Source organism: Labeo rohita, chromosome 6 (genome assembly GCF_022985175.1).
Source record: "Labeo rohita strain BAU-BD-2019 chromosome 6, IGBB_LRoh.1.0, whole genome shotgun sequence".
Classification (NCBI taxonomy): domain Eukaryota; kingdom Metazoa; phylum Chordata; class Actinopteri; order Cypriniformes; family Cyprinidae; genus Labeo; species Labeo rohita.
Window position 1 is genome coordinate 7673222 of NC_066874.1, and position 22954 is coordinate 7696175.

A 22954-nucleotide genomic window follows, 5' to 3' on the forward strand; every position below is an offset into this window, starting at 1 on the left:
TGTTTATGTGTGTGTGTCCTTGCAAGTATGAGTAAAACCAAACCATGCTAAACTAATTAGTTCATTCTTTCTCTCTTTATATGTCTATCTCTATACATCTCTCTCACTTTGTTCTGTTGGCTTTACTCTGCCCCCACACACACATTACCCACATGCAAATTATAGGGTTATTTATACGAAAGCCAGTGTTGCGGAAAGAACCCCAAAAATAAGTTTTAAATAACATAGTGAAACATTTGTGTGTGTGTGTGCGTGTGTGGGAGCAAGTCAGTGCACAGTTGCTCTGCTTCCCACAAGTTTATTGCCAGTAGCTGCTTCTGTTGTGGGTGTCTGTAGCTTTGGTGTGTGTTTGTGTGTGTGTGCTGATGCACGTTCTCTGCATTTCCAGATTGTGACCTTTCTTTCTGTCTCTTTTTCTCTGTGAGCTCACAACTATTTAATTTAATGGATTAAATGTTCCTATGCAAAAGGACAGGAAAACAAGAGCTTTCCAGCACAGAGAAGTTTGCCAAACTATGAAACGCATAACTGAAACTGATCTTCTCTCTTAATCATATTGTACTCCTTTCATGTCTGCTCTTTCAGTTCTCATTCTTGTATCACTTATTTCTCATCCCTGGATCATTAATTTTTCATTCTCAGCCCTCGCATCAGTGTCACTTCACTGAACCGTGACTGTTGAACACTAAACTCTCAAACCTGTTCTTTGAAGTATGATAACTTAACAGTAGCACAAACCTGGCATCCCGCTGAACAGTTTACCCTCCTGAAAAGACCGACAGAAGTTTTTAATGCTAGTCACCATTATTGGATGCAGATGTGCTGGTGTTTTCCTAGTATCACTATTAAGATTATGCTGGTTGAAGAATTTCACAGCTATGTTGTGCTGGCAAACAGTTTGGCTAAGTTCCAAACTAAACCAGACCAGCATGGAAGCTTAAGCAGATATCCTGCCAATGATCAGGTTTGGGAAACTGGATATGCTGCTCTGATAACATAGCTGACTAATGTGTAAGTATGCTTTTAAAAACAAAATCCCAAGTTTATTGTAAGCTTAACCAAAACTTCTACATCTAAAAGAGATCTGGATCACTTTACTACCCCGTTGAAAAAACCAGCATATGGTTAGGTATGTTTTGAAGCATGGTAGTTGGTTTGAGCTGGTTTAAAATGGTCCTTAGTCCTTAGGACCAGCTTAAATCAGCTCATGACCAACTAAGGATGAGCTTAAACCAGCTACCATGCTTCAAAACATACTTAACCAGCATATGCTGTTTTTTTCAACAGCGTATTCCAGCACTTCACATTCAAAGAGGACCTCACATATGTGACCTGGACCACAAAACCAGTCTTAAGTAGCACGGGTATATTTGTAGCAATGGCCAAAAATACATTGTGTGGGTCAAAATTATTGATTTTTTTTAAATGCCAAAAATTATTAGGATGTTAAAGGAAAACTCCCATTTCATGTTCTCCCTCAACTTTGAAATCGCCCTATATCGCTGTTTTACCTTTTTTGTTAAGGGTGTTTGATCTTCTTTGCATGTTCACATTGCAAAGACTGGGTAGGAACTTCTGCAGCGATGTAGGATGATTTTTTAAGTTAAGGGAGAAAATACGATTGGAGTTTTTCGCCATACGCTAACTGTCTTGAGCCAGAATACACAGAGTTCATGGAGAGAAAGGCAAGACGAGCGTTTGAGATTAAAAAGTATTTAAATTTATGTTTTAAATGAAAATAACCAATCGTTTCGCTAGATAAGAACATTTTCCTCGGCTGGGATCGATTACAACCGTATTTGGGATTGTTTGAAGCCGCATTTAAACTGCCTTTTGGAAGTTCAAAATCGGGGCACCATATCAGTTCATTATATGGAGAAAAATGCAGAAATGTTTTTCTCAAAAAACATAATTTCTTTACGACTGAAGAAAGAAAGACATGAACATCTTGGATGACAAGGGGGTGAGTACATTATATGTAAATATTTGTTTTGGAAGTGGACTTCTCCTTTAAGTAAAGATCATGTTCCATTAAGATATTTTGTAAATGTCCTAGGGTAAATATATCAAAACTTAATTTTTGATTAGTAATATGCATTGCTAAGAAGGTAATTTGGACAACTATAAAGGTAATTTACTCAATATTTTGATTTTTTACTCACCCTCAGATTTTTAAATAGTTGTATCTTGGCCAAATATTGTCTTATCCTAACAAACCATACATCAATGGAAAGCTTATTTATTCAAATGGTGTATTTTGTTAATGAATTGACCCTTACGGCTGGTTTTGTGGTTCAGGGACACATATACTGTATATCCAAAAAAACTACAAAGCTGCAATGCTTTAAAAATAGATACCAAAGAATGATGAGGGAAACTAACTGAAGTTTACAAAAGTCATTGATATGATCTCCAGATATCATCTGCAGCCATTTGTCAGACTGGACAGGATGCCAGATTGTTGGAAATTCATGGATTTATACTACCGTTTATAAGCGTATCACAGTTTCCACAAAGATATTAAGCAGAACGGCTGTTTTTAACATTAAAAAATATCTTATTACAGCAGCAAATCGGCGTATTAGAATGGTTTCTGAAGGACCATGTGACACTGGAGACTGGAGTAATTGCTGCTGAAAATTCAGTGTTACCATCACAGGAATGCATTTTAAAATAGGCCTATATTACATAATTTTTTCACAGTATTACTGTTTTCACTTCATTTTTGATCAAATGCATGCAGCCTTGGTGAAAAAGACTTCTTTCAAAAGTGTAAATAAATAAATTCCTAAGTAATCCCTAAGTGATCTGGCTAAACAATTTGAATCTTTCAATTCATTATCTGTTACTGCGTATGAAATAAAAAGTAACAAATAGTAAAAAATAACAAAAGAATGAGACTCTCAACAAATATCAGTGATATGAATCTTGAAATTATATTTGGAATGCTTAGAAAATCAGATGTGAAAATCTTGGGAATAGTTGACAGGCTCATTTTAAACATCCAGCAACAGCTGGTTTTATTGGGTTTTTTTCTCTTCCTCTTTCGCTCTCCCTCACCCTCTCTCTCTCTCCTCTCTCCATCTGCTGTCTTTCTTTAGTCATGTTGCAGCCATCAGCAAAATATCAGAAAAATGACATCTTAATGCACACATTAGCTCACTTTGTCTTTTTTCCATTCTCATTCTCTCATTCCATCTCTTTCGCTCTAAGACTCACCACATGTTGCGCCGGCGGATTCTCAAACATTTGCTTCAGGCTGCTGAGTGGGATGTCAAACTTCTCAATGCGCCTGTTCTCCTCCAGGTCCTCTTTAGCGTCCACAGGCCGCAGGGCGAGAGGAGACGAGTGAGCGTACTCTCCTTCTTTCGACACCTCGGGTCCATTTCCTGATTGAATTTCCATTGTTCACGAAACCAGATATTCCAGCCTCCCCCACGAGAGCAGAGAGGACCACTACTGAGAGACTGGACAGAGGAAGAGAGACACGGTAAGAGAGAGAGAAAGAGAGGAAAAGATGTGGAGGAAGAAGTGCGTGGCACAGTTGTGGTGTCTAGGAGGCCGAACCAGACGGACAAACCGAGGACAGCCTTGAAGGAGGAGAAAAAGAAAGAAAAGAAAAAAAGGGCCTCTGTGAACTCATGCTATGAATTTCCTTCCAGTAAACACAATCATGACACGCACACTCAAAATGCCAAAGTTAAGGATTTCAAAAGCACTGCCGTCGAGTAAAACATAATCACATGCACTCCTGCCAACAGGAAATGAACATCACTCCTGAACAAATCATGGAAACTTGACCACGGCCCTCCTCACGGCTTTGACATCAACACCCTTTCCTTTCAACACACACATTTCCTAAAAAGAGAACCCACCCTGAGACTGTATCCTGCACACAGCCATAAATTTACAAAAAACTCCAAAAAAGCCATAGATTTAAACAAGGACAGATTAAGGTTCTATGATGCCACAGGGAATTTGGGGGAAACACATGTTTTTTGCCAGTGAGTTAAAAGAATAAAAAAATATCATGACTGACACATAACATTTCACAATTGAAATTTTTTATTAACTTTATATCTCTAATTGACACATTTTGCTAATACTTCAAACATTCTATTATGCAACTTGGTGTCATTTACCAGCTTATAAAACTGAAATGTAGTTCTGATTAGATATTAGATCTTGTCTGCATGATGAGAAATTAAATCACAAGCATAGTGACAAGAACATTTATACCAAACTCCATTTGCAGTGCCTCATTTCCATACTGTAATCCATCCTTGCATGTTTAGGAATATTTTAGGTTACATACACTACCAGCTAAAAGTTTTTGAGAACAGTAATATTTTTAATGTTTTTTAAAGAAGTCTCTGCTGCTCACCAAGCCTGTATTTATTTATACAGCAAAAACAGTACAATTTTTAAATATTTTTACAATTTAAAATAACTGCTTTCTATCTGAATATATTTAAAAAATGTAATTTATTCCCGTGATGAAAGCTAAACTTTCAGCATCATTACTTCAGTCTTCAGTGTCACATAATCCTTCAGGAATCATTCTAATATGCTGATTTGCTTTACAAGAAACATTTATTATTATTATGATTATTATTATCAATATTTAAAATAGTTAGTACATTTTTTCAGGATTCTTTAATGAATAGAAGGATCCAAAGATTAGCATTTATCTTAAATGAAAACCTTTTGTAACATTAAACACTACCATTTAAATTTTTTTTTTTCTTTTCTTTTTTTGGAAGGAAGGATCATAGAATTAACACTTTTATTTAGCAAGGATGTTTTAAATTGATCAAGTGATAAGGCCATTTAGAATGTTACAAAAGATTCCTATTTTTGACTAATGCTGTTCTCCTGAATTTTCTATTCATCAAACAAACCTGAAAAAAAAAAAAAAAAAAAAAAAAAAAAAAACTACATTACATTTAATATATTCAAAAAGAAAACAGTTATTTTAAATAGTAAAAATATTTTACAATTTTACTAAACAATATATTACAATTTTACTAAAATGCAGGCTTGGTGAACTTTAAAAACATTAAAAATCTTACTGTTCAAAAACTTTTGACTGGTACTGTACAAGCTCTGTTAACAGCATATGTTCACAATAACCAAAATATTTTTAACAAAACAATGAATGTTATAAAATATTAATATTCAAAGCTGCATTCTGTAACTTTGATCCAAAAAATAATTACATAACCATTCCGTGTTCCTACCTCTTTACCTTAGCCTTAAGTACATATTAATACAAATATATACATCTCACAACAGTAATAGAAGAAATAGAAAAAGGGTATACAGAGAGAATGAAAAAAACAAAAAGGAACATGTGCATGTACATAAGTAAAACAGATTTATGCCAGGGATAAAAGAAATTAAAACATTAAATTAACCAAATTAAAGTGACACAGTGCTTCTGTTACGTAGTAGCTGCGTGCTGGACGGAACGAGAGACGCGAGAAGCAACAATATTTAATATAATCTTCAGGTAGCACAAGCAGGAACAGGCAGGAATATCCACACACGTAGAAACATGAAACATCAACAAAGACCGACAGTGTAATGAACTCAAGGACAGACTTATAAAGGGTAACTAATAATGACAGACAGGTGAACCAGATAACGTTAACAAGGACTAAACCAAAGTAGACAGATCAATGGGGGGAGACAATGGGAGAAACCAAGTATACAAACAGACAGAACTGTGACATTACGCCCCCCTCCGAATAGGCGCGTCCTCGCGCCGTAGAAAAAAAAAAAACAAAAACAAAACAGAAACAAGCAGAAAAAAAAAAAAAAAAAAAAAAAAAAAAAGCCTCCTTCCTCAAGGATTCTTCGGTGGAGAACAGGACCCCGGAAGGGGGACAAAAACCAGAGTCAACAGAGTCCAAGGGGGCGACGAAGGTGGGAGGAGCCAGGGAGGAAACAGGAGGGACCCGGAGCAGGAGGAGCCAGTAGAGACCCAGACCGCAGCCATGATGTAAGCCCACGGTGGAGCCGACGGAGGGAGGAGCCATGGTGGAGGAAGGGCTGACGACTCCAGGGGGCCGACCGACGGCGGCGGAGCAGGTGGAGGTGGAGCCCGAGGCGGAGACGGAGAGCCAAAGATCCAGGGCGACACCGAGGATCCGGAGGGCCAAGGCGGAGCCCAAGGCTCTGGCGACTGAGGCGGAGGCGGAGGCGGAGCTCCGGAGGTCCACAGTGGAGCCAGAGCGATGGAGGACTGAGGGGGAGCCAGAGGGAGGGAGGAGCCCAACGGAGCCGGTGGGATGGAGCGACGAGGCAAAGCCGGAGGAGTGGAGTCCCGAGGCGATGGCGGGACGGCGACCGACCAAGGCGGAGCCGGAGGGACGAGGGAGCCCGGTGGAGCTGGTGGGCCGACGGTGGAGACGAGGGAGCTGAGAGCCGTGGTGGAGCCGCAGGGTCGGAGGGCCGAGGCGGAGTTCTGGACTCTGAGGCTGGAGGCGGAGCTGAGGGATCCTCCAGCCATGACGCCGATGGAAGCTGGCAGACCCGCGGCGAGCCCACTTCACAGGTGGTGGGCTGAGGGTGAGCAGAGGGGCTGTCAGGGGACAGCGGTGGCCAGACAGACATGGATGTAGACAGAAGAGGGTGGGTGGGTGGGAATTCCAGGCAGACAGGATGATCATAACAGGTAGATAATTCAGTAAAGAAGTCTATTAAATCCCCAGAGTCTTGCTCAAGCTCACCCCCAGCAGTGGTGCAGTGGGCAGGGCTCTCCATAGCCCTCTCTTGCTCCACGCAGCACTCCACCTTCGCGGATGTAGTGTCCGGCTCTCGCACCTGGTCAGACGTGTCAGGCTCTGGCTCTGTCGCTCTTGGCTCTGGCTCTTCATCTGCGGTGGGCTCGGGCTCCAACTCCGCTTGTCGGGGTGATGGTTGGCTGGGTTCTGGGTCTAGAGTGGGGCTGACGTCCTCCTTGACAAAGTCAATAGTCCATGACGATCCACAGGACGCCAGCACCCACTCGATGTAGTCCGGTAGGCTCTTTCGAGGACCCTCCCCCGGATAGCAGCCCCTTAGTGGTGGTGTTCAGTCCTGCACGGTAGAAAGTGCAAAGGCTGCTATCCGGAAAGTGGGAGTGTTCTGCGAGGAAGATGTAAGCACGGGTGTGGTCCTCAAGAGATCGTTCCCCTTGCTTCAGGAGGCTGAGGAGAACGGTAGGATCCATGATAATAAATCAAAAAAGAAAACACTGAGAAACAAGACGAAAAATAAACGCAAGGGAATACCACCGGTTAAACTGTTGTAGGTCGGTCTTTCTGTTACATAGTAGCTGCGTGCTGGACGGAACGAGACGAGAGACGAGATAACAAGCAACAATATTTAATATAATCTTCAGGTAGCACAGGCAGGAATATCCACACACGTAGAAACATGAAACATCAACAAAGACCGACAGTGTAATGAACTCAAGGACAGACTTATAAAGGGTAACTAATAATGACAGACAGGTGAACCAGATAACGTTAACAAGGACTAAACCAAAGTAGACAATGGGAGAAACCAAGTATACAAACAGACAGAACTGTGACAGCTTCATAGGTCTTTTTAGCTTTTCTGTTTCTAATATTTTGCAAAGTAGTACCATATTGTTTAATCTCTCTAATAACATGTTCACAATTTGGCTTAGCTTTAGCCCATTTCTTTACATGAATGTGATATTTTCCAAGTAAAAAAATTAGTTGCGTAAGAAAGGAAATTGTACTTTTAGAATCAATAGTATCTTGTACAAAAAAGAATACAACATCATACATTTCTATTTGTATTAATGTACCAAACATTCTAGAAACGTTAGAGACATCTACCCAAAATAATTTTGAGTACACACATTGAAAGAAAAGATGAGTCACAAATTCTTTAACAACACCACAAAACTCACAAGAGTTTTCCAGATCCAGTTTGAACCATTCAAATAATTCTTTAACAGGGTAAATTCTATGTAATATCTTAAAAGATACCTCTTTTACTTTATTACTTATGGAAAACTTATTTGTTATTGACCATACTTTGTTCCACTCAATGTTTTCATATTTAGATAACCAAAAGACTGTTGAGCATGGCACATCATTTTTCTTTAACAGATTTCTAATATATCTATTACTGCATTTATCTTTAACAATATTAATATCGCCAATAAATATATCATAAGTCAATGGTTGTTGGTGAGTATCTATTTTGAGTGGTTCGATATGTTCGTCTTTACGTCATGACGTCATGTCTGTATACATAAAGAAGGAGTCCCGGCTAGTAGGCTATATTGTGTTGCTGAAGATGCTGAAGCTGGCGGTTTATTTGTTGCTTCTTCTTACAGCAGCTGGAATAATTAAACTTATCATAAATGATGCATGATGGTAATGAAGCACATGTAACTGAAAATAGAATATATCCCAGTTTTAAATGTGCATCTGATTACAGATACGTCTGTTTACATTACGCTGTATTTACAAAAGATTTGTATTTCGAAAAGAAGAAGTTCTAAGGAACATTAAACTTCTTTTTGAGATTAAAATAACAATTTCTGGTATGACAAATAGAGATTAGACAACCGAAATTGAAATCTACAAATAAAGCTAATAATAAATCTGAGCTAACTTTGCTATAGTTTGGCAGTGCGATTTTTTTTTCAGTTGGTCAGAGCCAAAGACTATAGAATACCATAAACTGTAAAAAATATGGACGTAGTGTCTGTGACGTCACTCGTAGGTTTCTGAAGAGCATTTTTGAAGCTCTTAGTGGGCGGGAGTCGGTCGTCGCCATCTTGGAATCGCGTCACTGCACGTCATTCCTGGATAATCGAAAATGGGCAAATAGGCGGGATGTGGGTGGAGCTGGTTGCTGAAACCACGCCCACCTAGCGTGACGGTGGTGACAGCAGCGGCAATCCACCTGTCACTCAAGTGGCCACGCCCTAAATTATGCAGAACTTTAACGTTTAATATAAATTAAACGGATTAAAAAAAAAAAAATAATTCATCCCCCTCACGATTGACATGAAGGGCAAAATTGGCTATATAGACCAAAACCACTTTTTGAACCAGGCTGTAAACATATTTTTTTCTGCTATGAAGTTGGGACTCCCTTTTGCAGACAGTCTCTAGCGGCTAGTCGATGAATTGCAGTTTTAGTCACTTCTGTGTTGGCTTCAAGAGGGACACCGGGAGGTTGCCGCTTACCCAAGACTTGTCACTCCTATAGTTTTGAATGGGGAAAGATGCAACGCTCATTATGGCCGCGAAGCCTTCTTAATGAAAGAGCCAATCATTGACTAGTAAAGTCAGCGTGTCACTGCAGTTAGAAGTCCTGGTTGCTATAGAAACAGTCAGCGTCCTGAGACGTGCGCTTAGTACTGCGCATGCGCACTGGCTGGTCTTGTCTGAAAAGTAAGCTTCTTTTAACGCTATTGGAGCATAAGGAACGATATTTGTGTGCCAGTTTGTTGTCAGATTTCATTGGTGCTTTCAAATATGAAATTTAATTGTAGTCTTGGTGGACAGTTTTGGAGAATTTGATGTTTCCCCATTCAAATAGATAGGAGCTGCACTTGCCTGCCCGAGGGGCGTTTCAAAGATGGCCGCCGAGTGAAATGACTTGCCTTAAAGGGACTTCGTCAGAGCAAAAGTGGCAGACATGTTACCTGCTTGTTCAGATGACATTTTCGAGTGAAGCTTCTTTTTTTGGACATCCGAGACGTAGTATCTGTAATTCCGAAGTACAGTGAATATCCACACTGGTGCATTGACTGACAGCCCACACACAACACTTAAAAACATTAGATTAATCCGCTCTGAGGAGCCATATGGACGCACAACCCGCGTAAAGAAAATAATTCCGCAAATAACTGCAATTGCAGGTTTCAAACTGAGATGGCGACAAAGAGGCAAAATTTAGGAAGTGCAGGCATAAAATAAACTTAAACTTTCTATTTACCAAAGAATTCTGGAAAATAAAAAACTATTTTCACAAAAATATTAAGCAGCACAACTGTTTTAACACAAATTCGTTTTAAATAAATTACATAACGGACAAAGGACAAAGTGTCCTTTCACGGTTGCAGCTAGATCTAACAAAAACTAAGTTTTTACATGGATAAAAGAGCTTTTATCTCTTGACATTATATCATGTTGCGCCTGGTTAGAACATTGTGTTACTGTCATGCATATTTCAGTTTGTTTTCACAAACAGCTGAAATAATTTCCTGTGGCAATCAGCAGCATACCATAGATGCTGCTGATAGACTTTAACTTGGAAGCAGCCAAAATAGCCTGATGCTGTACTAAACTCATTTTTATTTGTGCATGACTGTATTATCTGACAGGAAATGGCCGTAGACAGACGGGTGACTGGAGGAAATCGTTATATATATAAACTGGTGGGAGGATTCTGTGACCAGCATTACTTAAGTAAATGAATTCCAGGCAGGACACATTCAGACGGCTGAGTCATGGATCAGAGACAGGTGAAAACATATGACCCAGATTCACACGCTCATACCTTCTGCTACAGTGGATGCTTGTAGTTCACAGTGGAGACTGTAGAAATGGCTGGTGAGGAAAAAGGAAGGAGATTGGAGAGATAATGGAAGAGAGGGAATGATGGGGTCAAGTTAATGCAAACTAATGATAAGAGAACTAAGACACGGCTGTAAGGAGAGAGAGGATGAGAACGTCACAGAAATGCATTATTCAACCCACAGAAACACAGCTCGCTTACAGGCCCATCCACTCATCTTACATACTACACACACACACACACACACATACCACAACACAGAGACAGAAACATCCAGCTAAAGGTTACTCATTCATGCTTTAATGCCACACAAACATTACATTGCTGATGAATCTACACTGTTTAGTGAAACAGTCATATAAATACATTTACTTAAATGGATAGTTCACCCAAAATAAAAATTCTATCATTTACTCTTAATGTAATTCCAAAAGAAGATATTTTGAGAAATGTGTGTTTTTTGGTCCATACATTTCTCAAAATGTCTTCTTTTGTATTTCAAAGAATAAAGAAGGCAAATAAATGACAGAAAAATTAGATTTTTTTTAAAGAGACAGAATATCTTTAATTCTAACAGTCCTATGCAAAGTCTCAAAAATATTTAAAAAGTTAATTAAAAGAAATTGAACTAGTTTTAAACAACGGCAACTACATTTGCTTTGGCATTAACTGATATTCATTTAACTTTATACTTTGCCAATTTAGCAAAATTAAGCATATTTAAATAAATATAGTTTAGACCATATGTTTAAATATGACTTATTTTTCAGTGAAGCAGCTAATAAAACTGAAACAACAGTGGGCCTTACACAGAATCTTGAGGTACACCATGAATTATCATTGCTAATTACAATTTTATTGAATAAATTTGACGAATTGTCATCAACATGTGGCAACTAACAAGAGTGTGAATAAATTCTCAAAGTAGTCTTCTCATGGCTTACAGGGCCCTGTTTAAGATGGGGTAAACACTCAAAACAGAGGAATTTATGTTCTTGTAATGTGCATTCTTTAGCCGTGTGGTCCAAGACTCTTTAAACTCCCACTAGTACTGTAACTTGTACTGAAATTGAAATATCTATGGGTGGTCAGACACTGTTATGCAATACATAGAATTTTTCCTATTAAAAGCATTTATTAAAGGGATAGTTCACCCAAAAATGAAAATTCTGTAATAAATTACTCACCCTCATGTTGCTCCAAACCCATAAGACTTTCATTCATCTTCAGAACAGAACACAAATTAAGATATTTTTGATGAAATTCAAAAGCTTTCTGACTGGCATAGAGCAACGGTACTACTACGTTCAAGGCCCAGAAAGCTTGTGAAGGACATTGTTAAAATAATCCATGTGACATCAGTGGATCAACCTTAATTTAATGAAGCTATGAGAATACTTTATGTGCGCAAAAAAAACAAAAAACAATAACTTTATTCTTGAATGTGTTAGTTGAGTCACTGTTTATGCAGGGTCAGAATGCTCTCGGATTTCATCAAAAATATCCTAAAGGGGTCATCAGATGCCCATTTTGCACAAGTTGATATGAATCTTTAGGGTCTTAATGAAAAGTCTATAATATACTTCGGTTAAAAATGTGTAAAACAACACCCTTTTTACTTTGCCAAAAAGAGTTCTGCAAAAATCAACCCATTCTGATGGATTGTTCCTTTAAATGCAAATAAGCTGAGCGTTGTTTAGCTGTATTTAGCCGCGAAACTTGCTAACTAGCACGTTATTAGGAAAGGTAATTGCAGAGATTTACAAAAAAAAAACGTTATACTCACTTCTACTGTAAGTGAAGCTGGACCACAAATGATTTGAGAGAACAGAGATGCATTTATGTAGATCAGGAGGCGCATTCCCTTAACAAACAAACGTAATCCACTGCATCTTCAGCAGCTCAGATGTTGGGAATAACAACCACTATGTTCATTATTACATCCCATATTACGCTCAGACAGAGATATTCTTGTCTAACTTAAATCCCTGCTCCGGCATCGAAACAATGGAGGTTGGACTGTTACAGCTGATTTAGAGTGGGTCTGAGATAAGATGCTCATGTCAATCAACTATTGTGGGAGCGGCATCTGAGAATGGCTCGAATTTGAAAAAGGGGATATTATTTTTACAGATTAATTAAAAACCACTGCATGGATTTTTATCATTATAGGGTAGATTTGTACATAGACTGCCAACACACATTAATGTTCAAACAATATGTAAAAGTGAACTTTGCATCTGATGACCCCTTTAATTTGTGTCCTGAACATGAACAAAGGTCTTACATGTTTGGAACAACATGCAGATGAGTAATTAACGACAGATTTTTAGGTGAACTATCCCTTTAATACAGTAGTGTAAAATATATTTGACAATGTGTTGAATACGTGTCATCCTGCTTCTTCACAGTCACGGCATTTCCAGAGCATAGATGAGATTGCTCCTAACGGGTAAAGAGCAGTGTTTGTGGAATTAGGTTGTCTTTCTCTGTTTCTCTTTCTCTCATTCACTCTCTCTCCTTACTTGACCTACTTAGCCTCTTCTTCTGGCAATGTGAGATTCACAGCACAGAGAGTTAAATGCATGGTTGTTTTAAAAGCAAGACTATGTCACGCATGTATTTCTCTCTCTCAAGAGGCTTGCTAAACAGTGGGCTTGAACTTTTAAGAGCACATTTATCTATGTGTTACAAAGAGGAAAATTTCTACACTCTGTTGCAATTTGTTGCGTTTGGTAACATGCCCGTGCTTTCCTTTTAACACAAATGCAGATGGTGAGATGGTTTTTCCCACTGTTTTTTTTTTTAACATCATCGTGGTTTTTCTTTTATTTTCCCACATTTTACTTGTGGAAAAAGTGAGCTGGTCACATTCAGAAGCAGTTACTCACAGTATTTAAAGCGCCACACACACTCAAAAATACATGTACACACAAACACACAGTAAAGACTGGGAACACTTCAGATTATTGTACTCTGTTAACAAGCAATTGCTAGCACATTGGCTGTTCATTAATATTTATAAAGCACATATTAATTCCTTGTACTGCATCACCATATTCTAAATCCCTTAAAGGGATAGACCTACGTTCATCTTCAGAACACAAATTAAGATATTTTTGTTGAAATCCGAGAGCTTTCTGACCCTGCAGAAACAGCAACGCAACTGACGTGTTCAAGGCCCAGAAAGGTAGTAAGGACATTGATAAAATAGTCCATGTGACATCAGTGGTTCAACCTGAATTTTATTAAGCTTTGAGAATACAAAGAAACCAAAAATAACAACTTTATTCAACAATTTGTTCTTCTCTGTGTCAGTTTTTGACATGCGTTCAGGAGATTTTCTAGCAGCACTACACACATGCGTTGTGGTACTGTCATAAACACACAATGAAGACTGAAATTGCTGAATAAAGTCGTATTATATGTAGTATTCTTGTAGTTTCATAAAGTTAAGGCTGAACCACTGATGTCAATAAAAAAATCCAATTCACTGTAGTAAATAAGTAATCTTTATGACAATGTGAATTACCAAAAACAATGCTTATCAGTGTCCTATATTTTATTTGCAACCCATGTTTTCCCCATTACAAAAATGTAAAAATGTGACACTGAACCACAAAACCAGTCTTAAGTAGCATGGGAATATTTGTAGCGATAGCCAAAAATACATTATATGGGTCAAAAATCATTCAATTCCATGAAGATATTTTGTAAATTTCCTACCATAAATATATCAAAACTTCATTTCTGATTAGTAAAATGCATTGCTGTAATGCTAGTAATATGCATTAAAAACTTAATTTGGATGACTTTAATAGGCCATTTTTTCATTATTTAGATTTCTATTGCAATCTGCAGATTCCAGATTTTAAAATAGTTGTATCTCGGCCAAATATTGTCCTATGCTAACAAACCATACATCAGTGGAAAGATTATTTATTCATTTATCAACTTTAGTTCAATTCAATTGACCCTTATTGCTGGTTTGATATTATTGTTAAAATGGTAAAACTCAGATATTCCAACTCATTTGAGGTTGACCGTCAACATTTTCTGAAGCACCTTCCTTCACTGAATATTTGCTGAAAAAGAAAGGAAACATTTTTATTAGCAACTTTAGTAAACACAACATGTTAAAAGTATGGGCTATGGTCCCTTTAAGAAGAAATAATTAAAATCTCTGTTCCTGGTCATGTGGTGCAACGCCCGCTGCTGGTGAAGGGCAAACGTCCATCATATAACACATGCGTACCCCTCGTTCAACCACAAGAGTGCGCCTTGGACTATTTAGAATGAGACTTTATTGAAATGGCTCTGGTACCAATATCACTCACCAACCCCACCCTGTATTTTTTCTCAGTTTGAATTGGTCGAGATTTTAATCTGTGCATCTGTCAATGGTATAATTTTTTTATTTTCTTGTTTTTCCTGAATAAATTAAACAAATATGATGCTGACGCCTTTTTCTTAACCTTATCAGTTCATACATAAACACACACACTTATCTCCAGCACCAGACGTCGCCATAAAAGACAATAAAGCAAACGGCTGCTCTCAAAGGGAATCCCACGGGGACAAACGCGAGCCTGTCTTTCTCTGTGACTGAACAGAAAACATGAATGAATGAGTGTGGGAGAGAGGGGATGAGAGACGCGGAGAATGAGGGGTGTTGGTTGGGGAAAGCCTGCTGAAAACCCCAGAGCACTATGGGTAGACGCCGTGTGATCAATCACTGAAGGGTGTACCGTGATGTCAGGTTGCCAGGCAACAGGAAGAAAAGCACTCCAGCAGGGTCACTCCTGATTACAGAGTGTTTCTCATGCGCGCACACACACACACGCGCGCGCGCACGCAGTCTTGGGTCTGTTGAAACGAGAGTCTAGCAAGTACTAGAAGGATGATTGCAGCAGTTAATCTCACCTAACAGACTAAATTTAGACCTTCTCCTGGGCGGCTCTTACCTCTCTTTCAGTTTCTCTACTCCTTTTTCCAGTAGGGATCTGTTTGTGATGTCCAGGGGCGTAAATGTTCAAAAGGTAATAGTTATATGGACTGATAGCTATTTGTTATATTTGTATTTAATTTATTAATTATCGAATGGCACAGAGATACCAATACAGACCGAAGACAATGCTGCATATTTGACAAAGAAACATTTCCAAAATAAACGTCTTAGGCTTCTCAGTTACTGGCTTCCCAAAATGTGCTTTATTTTGGAAAACTACAGTGAATGTCTGCAAACTCTGCTCCGCTTCAGAGGAAATCAATTCATATTGCACATTCAAAACAAAAGGTAGTACACGTTTGCAAATCATATAAACATTTTCAAGTAACCCACCAAAAACGTATGCATTTCTCTGCGGTGATCCTCTCTCGAAATTATATTTGCGATGTACTTTGCGAGTGCGTAATAACGAATTGAATAGGTTTAACTTTGGTACAAAAAATATGATCTTTATTCTTTTGGCTTTTAAAATAACGTCACCATGTAGTTGGTTAATATAGTGCATGCAGTTTACTACCACACTACGAATGAAATATGACGACCACTGATTGCTTCATAAATTTTTATGTACATTTAAAACCAGGACCTGGCCTTCACATGTAGCACTGTGCAAAAAAATAAATGTAAACAAAATAAGTTAATTAAAAAATAAAAAAACTAAACAAAACCAATAACATGAGCTTGAAACTACTATTTACAATATAAACAATAAAGAGAATAAAGCACATCGATGGTGGCCCCAGTACATACAGACTCAAAACACATGTATAGATCTCTCTCACATAAATAAGCTCTCATATTCTTTTTCTCTTTCACACTCGCACCTTTCGATCACATGCATCCAAATGACAGTTTAAGTGGCGTGTAAAAGTGCTCCTCTACAGAGTTGAGTACAGAGGTGAGATACAGCGTGCCATTATATACATACAAAATCACCACCACTAGTTCAACAGAAGAGCTCATGTCATAATCGCGTTATTCAGCCGAACTCAGGGTGTTGCCATTACTCGGCGACAGACACTTAACTTCAAAACGAGGAAAATTGTTTTTCCGTGCACCTATGCACGGAATGGTTTTAGATTTGGAAGATATATATATATATATATATATACGCATATATATTTTTTTCTTCTTTCTTTCTTTTTGTTCAAAATAAAACAAGGAGGTGAGACGTGTGGCTGTCTGGTACAGAGACATTCAGTAGGGTTACATTGCCGTTTCCTATCACGTTCACCAGTGAGTGTACATTCAGGCTTCCCGAAGTCTGTTAACATTGCGGTAGTTTCACGGAGGGGTCTCGTATACGCCTTCATATGTGGTGTACAACCTAACAGAACGTTTAGGGTTCAACGAACAGCACTTGTTGCATAATATTACCGCTGGAAATAATTGCAACTTGCACCTTAAATAAGCTTAAGGTTCGAGTAAGGCACTTACAAAAGAAGTAAACTGTGCCAGCAGTTGGTATACAGGCCAGGATGTACATCTTATATTTTTGATAAAACACTTATGCACTGTGGATGTAGCCATTTCAGAACCGTGTTATCCAACTGGATTCGGGTAAAGACATACACAGCAACTTCTGATTAGATCGTGCATGTCTGTTTTTGGTCATCGGAAATAATGAACATAATCAGAAGTTTATGTTCAGTTAAAGACGACGGTCTGGCAATCTATCAGTTTTATCAACCCTAATATTTTTCCCGTAAGAGCAGGCAGGGCCATTTGTAAATGTAATATGTCAGGCTTTCGGCGTCATCCGCTTCCAGCTATTTTTAGCTCGATATTGCAAATCGGTGTGTCTTGTCATGTTATTTTAATGTTTTATTTTAATAATGAACACACTGGCTGGTGGTGTAGTTTATCACTTTATTCATAAACGCCGAAGTATTGGGCGAGACTTCCGGTTCATTAGCCGCTGTAAGGAAATGAGAAGAATAACAATGTGCAGTAAACAATAAAACTGTTTGCACTACAAACCAACGTGTTTATAATTAAGATAATACATTAAAATAATAAAATCAGACACCAATTTGCAATATCAAGCAGAAAAACAAGCTGTTTTTACAGCTAAAAGTAGCTGGACGCGAATGAGACCGGAAGCCACACCCATAAAATGTACAAATGGCCACGCCCACTCTTGTGGCAAAAATGAAGAGAAAATGTCACACATTCAGAGAAAAAAGCTTACTTCCAAGTTAAAAAACAAATAGTAAGGTAGATATGTCGATTTGGCATGAACAAAAAAAACATTCAAAAAATATGATGTGGAACAACACCCGAGGAAATCGCATCACCTCTCTTCTTGGTGTTTTTGTGCAGATATTTTGAGAAAGTTATTGCGTTTACAGGCTTTAACAGGCGTTGTCATGACAACAGAATTGAAATACAACAGACTAGATAAGTGATTATATCACACTATTCTCATGTTAACACATGTATAAGCTATAATATATCATATGTGGTTCTGCTAAACATGACTGTAAATTTATTTGCTTGGCCTATTTTACTTCCATTATAAGTGCCTTATAGTAACACAAAAATGTTTTCGATTGAGGTTAACATACATTGAACCCAGAACATTCATCAACGGGTTTGAATCAAATACATTATGACAAATTCACAAATATGAGTTTGGCTCATTCTGCTATCAACAGTGGAAGATTGTGTTCAATTAATCCATTTTCATGTTTGTGTTCAGTAAGGCAGTGCAGACATGGTCTACATCTTCATCCATAAATAAAAAAAAACATTCTATGTGTGAAAGTCCTGATTAGTACAGTAGCATTCTGCTCTCAGCTTACTGAGCGATTGATTTTGAAGCACTTGGAACCTACCAGTGTGTATGCACGTGTGTATGTGTGTGTGTGGTTTGTTCGGTATACGCTAACGCTAAAGTAAATGAGGTCCCGTTCGGATAATTCACTACCAGATATGGTCGACATTCCCCAGCCCCTTCCACAGACGTGCCCTTAAATGAAGTAGTTCAGACAATCAAACCCATGAGTAGAAAAGTTCAACATGATTTAAAAAAATGAGCTAACAAAAATGTGCAGGTATATAATACGCCATTCAATAAGAAAGACACCAGCGGTAGTGTTAGCACTAGCTACTGATGACTATAACAGTTTCTTTCAGTTCTCGGGATTGTGTAACAACACTCAAAACTAAAAGACAAACTCACACACCACTCTATACATGCCATTTCGTTTCACACCAACATCCCTAGGGATTCAACAGTCATACTCGAGCGTGTGTGTGTGCGCGTGTGTTGTTCGTCGTGTCGACACTGGCACTGTCCTTAAATCAACGCTTTCCGTCAACACCATAAATGCACCCTAAGGCTAGCTCGGTGCGCACGCACACACTAGTCTAGACACACGCACATACACACACTCCGCCTCACACACACTCAGTTTGGCATTAGTTCCAAAACCGCTTGAGGTGAATTGCACCCCGGTGCTCGCGCTCCGCTCTGTAAACAGTGTCTCAGTTGAAAAGAACAGTCTCTGTTTCAGTCCCTCGTTCATTTTTTTCTGTCTCTTGCGTCTTTTGCTTTGTCCTCCTTCTCTCTCCTCTCTTTTTCATATTTGTCTTTCTCTGACTTGGCCACACTGTTATATGACGGCGGAGAGGCCGAGGAGGGAGTCATATCCGTTTTGTCCGACGCAGAGTTCTCTTGAAGCTTTCCAATGACGAGCACCTCTTTCTCCGAGATACGCACTCCGTCCTGCAGCTGTTTTCGGTAGGCTTCGGAGGCCTTTTTTACCGTTTGCCTCATACGGTACCGTCGGAAGGCCCTCTGGATGACCACGGCCGACATCTCCTCCTGTTTCCTGCGGAGGGTCGTCGTGATGGGCTCGTAGGAGACTTTGGAGGGATTGGAGGCCATGAAACGATCCTCCATCTGTCCCCTCAGGGCATCCATCTCGCCCTCTTCTCCCAGTACCCGCAGTGTGAAGGCGAATAGGATGTCCAGGCAGTGAATCCGGTCGCCACTGACCATGGGCAGGTCCATGGCTATGAGCTGGATCTTGTTTGGCTTGGGGATGCGTAACGGAGGATCCAGAGCATCCGCAAAGTCGGAGAGCTTGTCATACTCCACGAACTGTGTGGCATTGGGGTCGAATCGCTCCCAGACTTCGTAGAACATTTCAAAGTCATCCTCGCTCAGCGGTTCGGCGCTCTCCTCTGTGGCTACGCTAAAGTTCTCCAAGATCACAGCGATGTACATGTTCACCACAATCAGGAAGCAGATGATGATGTAGCTCACGAAGAAAAAGATGCCGACCGAGGGGTTTCCGCAGTCGCCACGGTACATGCTGCCCGGGTGCTCCAATTCACTGTCGCAATCTGGATCTTGCTTGTTCAGGATGGGAGCCAGGAGGCCGTCCCATCCTGCAGAAGTGGTAATCTGGAACAAGCAAAGCATCGAGTTCCCGAATGTCTCGAAGTTAAACATGTCATCGATCCCCGCCTCCCGCTTCACGTAGGCAAAGTTGGACATTCCGAAGATGGCATAGATAAACATGACCAGGAACAGGAGGAGGCCAATGTTGAACAAGGCAGGAAGTGACATCATCAAGGCAAACAGGAGTGTACGAATGCCTTTGGCTCCTTTGATGAGACGAAGAATGCGACCGATTCTGGCAAGTCGGATGACTCGGAATAATGTTGGCGATACGAAATATTTCTCGATCAACTCAGAGAGGAACATGCCTGACAAAAAAACAAAACACAAGTCCAATAAGTGATCTCAAGAATCCATTAATCACACAATACTGTTTGAGCTTAAAGGGATAGTTCACCTGAAAATAAAAACTACTCCATTATTTACTCACCCTCAAGTCATCCTAGGTGTACATGACTTTCTTCTTTCAGACAAATACAATCAGAGTTATATTAAGAAATGTTTTGGCTCTTCCAAGCTTTATAATGGCAGTGAATGGCTGTTGAGTGCATCCATCATAAAAAGTACTCCACACAGCTCTGAGGAGTTAATAAAGGCCTCCTGAAGCAAATCGATGCATTTTTGTAAGAAAAATATCCATATTTAAAACTTTATGAACTGTAATCTCTAGCTTCCGCTAACTGTTGTACACGCATTCACAAGAGTGTGTGTTCCAGCAGCCATGCGGTTGCATCAACCAAAAATTGTCCATCATTGACAGAATTTTTTTTTTATCAGTGATGGAAAAAACTGAAGGCTGTCCGTCATTTTGACAGATTACATTGAGGGTGATCTATTGTAAATTGTAGCTGTAATTCCCACCCCTGTCCAGTTGGTGCCGAGTACGCTCCAGTCTGGCAGCAGAGCAGGGGATCCAGAACAAAAATGAAACTGTCATGAATGTTTTCCCATGCATTTGATTACGCACAGATGAGTACACAGAAGCTACGATCCATCACGCCACATTAAAGAGCACCAAAACAGTATTTATTGCTTGAATTTCCTAATGAAATAGACAGAATTTGAAGTCTGAGAATTTGTTTCAAATCAAACGCAAAGCCTACCCTATTGCTATTTATTGGAAGGAAGACGCACTATGTAGGCTACTGTTTATTCATCAACTGAAAACAACAAAAGATCAATTGATCAAAATGACAGACAATGTTAAAGTCTAACGCAACCTCTTCATAGGACATAGGCATAGTGTAAGATCTGGTGAGAAGTGACAAACACGGAAGCGCAGGGGAGAGAGCAAAACAAAACACCAGTCAAGAATTAGAATTACAAAATTAGGTTGTTAAAGAAAAATGTTGGAGGATTTCGATATAAGCCAGGAGTAGACCTTTTTCTTTGCTGTAAACAAAACTTAGGTATCGCAAGACTAGCATATTCTCATTCGAGCTTACAGTACATCTACATCCAACGTCATCCGCTGGAACGCCACTCTCTTGTGAACAAGCATACGGCAGTTAAGCTAGGGAATATAGGTTTATAAAGTTTTAAATATGGATATTTTTCTCACAAAAAAAAATGCATCGATTCACTTCAGGCAGCCTTTATTAACCCTCCGGACTCAAGTGGAGCACTTTTATGATGGAAGGATCCACTTTATTGGACTTTTAAAATTGTATTCGTCTGAAAGAAGAAAGTCGTATACACCTAGGATAGCTAGAGGGTGAGTAAATCATGGGGTCATTTTCATTTTTGGGTTAACTATCCCTTTAAGGGTGACTTATACGTGTCAAAGCATACTCTATTTCAATATAGTATTGCATTCCCAGCATTACAGCAAAGGATCACTATAGCTGGCATTAGCCTACACTGTCTTCTATGGCCACTTTTGTCTTTCAGATCAATTAAGGTGCGGTCACATTGGTGAAAGTTTGTGGGCAAAAATATCCTTTATTTTTGGCAATAGTGTAGCAAACCATGCAGCTTTCTGTTGGTCAAGACAGCAAATCCGTGTGACCAAATAGGATCCATTTTGAAATTTATGGAGAAATCGTTTACTCTAATGTGAAATTCCAGTTTGCATTTCTGACTGGATTTTGTCAGTGAAAATTCACAGAAGAACAGTAGATGTGATCGCACCTTTTCTGTCAAGAAGGAACAACATGTACAGAATGTTTATAAAGTATGTTTCTAACCTAAATCTTTAACATGTTATTATAGTTTTATGATGGTAATAGTCTGTAGAACCTCCAAGACTTCCTTACCAACAATTGAGAGAATCACCACTACAAAGTCAAACACATTCCAGCCAATGGTGAAGAAGTAGTGCCGCAGGGAGATCATCTTGAGCACACATTCTCCAGTGAAGAGGATGATGAAAACCAGGTTTATCCAGTACAGAATATTATCCATCTCCTCTGTCTGGTCGTCGGTTTCCACCATCATGGTCACCATGTTCAAGCAGATCAGGATCATAATCACAATGTCGAAGGCTTGTTTGGTGATAAAGTCAAAGATGAGGCCTTGAAACTTGTTCTAGAGTGAAGTACACAGACGTTGGTATTACAGTACTGTATATATGCTAAAAATACAATTTATACTGAAAAATGTGATGCAGATTGGGGAGCGAGCTGTTTGTCATACCGTAGGCCTGGGAATTGGCTTCTGAGGCTTCTTAGATCCCAGTTTCTTCATGGCATTGTAATATTTCTTCTGTTCTTCTGTCATGAAGATATCCTGACCTCCTAAGTAAAGAGCAAATGCAGAAGGCTGGTTACAACCACGGTTTCATTATATGTCACAACGTAAACATAATGCAACCAGGCCTCTGTTTTTCACCTCTGAACCTCAGGAAATGTCAAAGAGGCAGTTCAGTTCAGTTCAGCTCCTAAACCAGATCCTATCTATCTCTCAGTAGATTACCATTGTGTGCGCTTTATAAACAAAACCAGTTCAATAAGTTACCATTGTGTGCTCACTAAACAAAG

General features: G+C 39.2%; 2 protein-coding genes across 2 annotated transcripts in view; both read right to left on the reverse strand.

Moving 5' to 3' along the window:
- The window catches only part of xirp2a (xin actin binding repeat containing 2a), a 36184-nt gene extending 32461 nt beyond the window's left edge, over positions 1 to 3723 (reverse strand). Inside the window, exon 1 of the mRNA XM_051111710.1 lies at positions 3220 to 3723. Coding sequence (XP_050967667.1) covers positions 3220 to 3405 — 186 coding nt within the window. The 5' untranslated portion in view covers positions 3406 to 3723. The remainder of the gene's footprint in view (positions 1 to 3219) is intronic.
- A 14615-nt stretch (positions 3724 to 18338) lies between these two features.
- Positions 18339 to 22954, reverse strand: part of scn1lab (sodium channel, voltage-gated, type I like, alpha b) — a 43401-nt gene continuing 38785 nt past the window's right edge. The window contains 3 exon segments of the mRNA XM_051112353.1: positions 18339 to 20284; positions 22232 to 22502; positions 22611 to 22711. Of these exon segments, the coding sequence (XP_050968310.1) occupies positions 19092 to 20284; positions 22232 to 22502; positions 22611 to 22711 (1565 nt within the window). The 3' untranslated portion in view covers positions 18339 to 19091.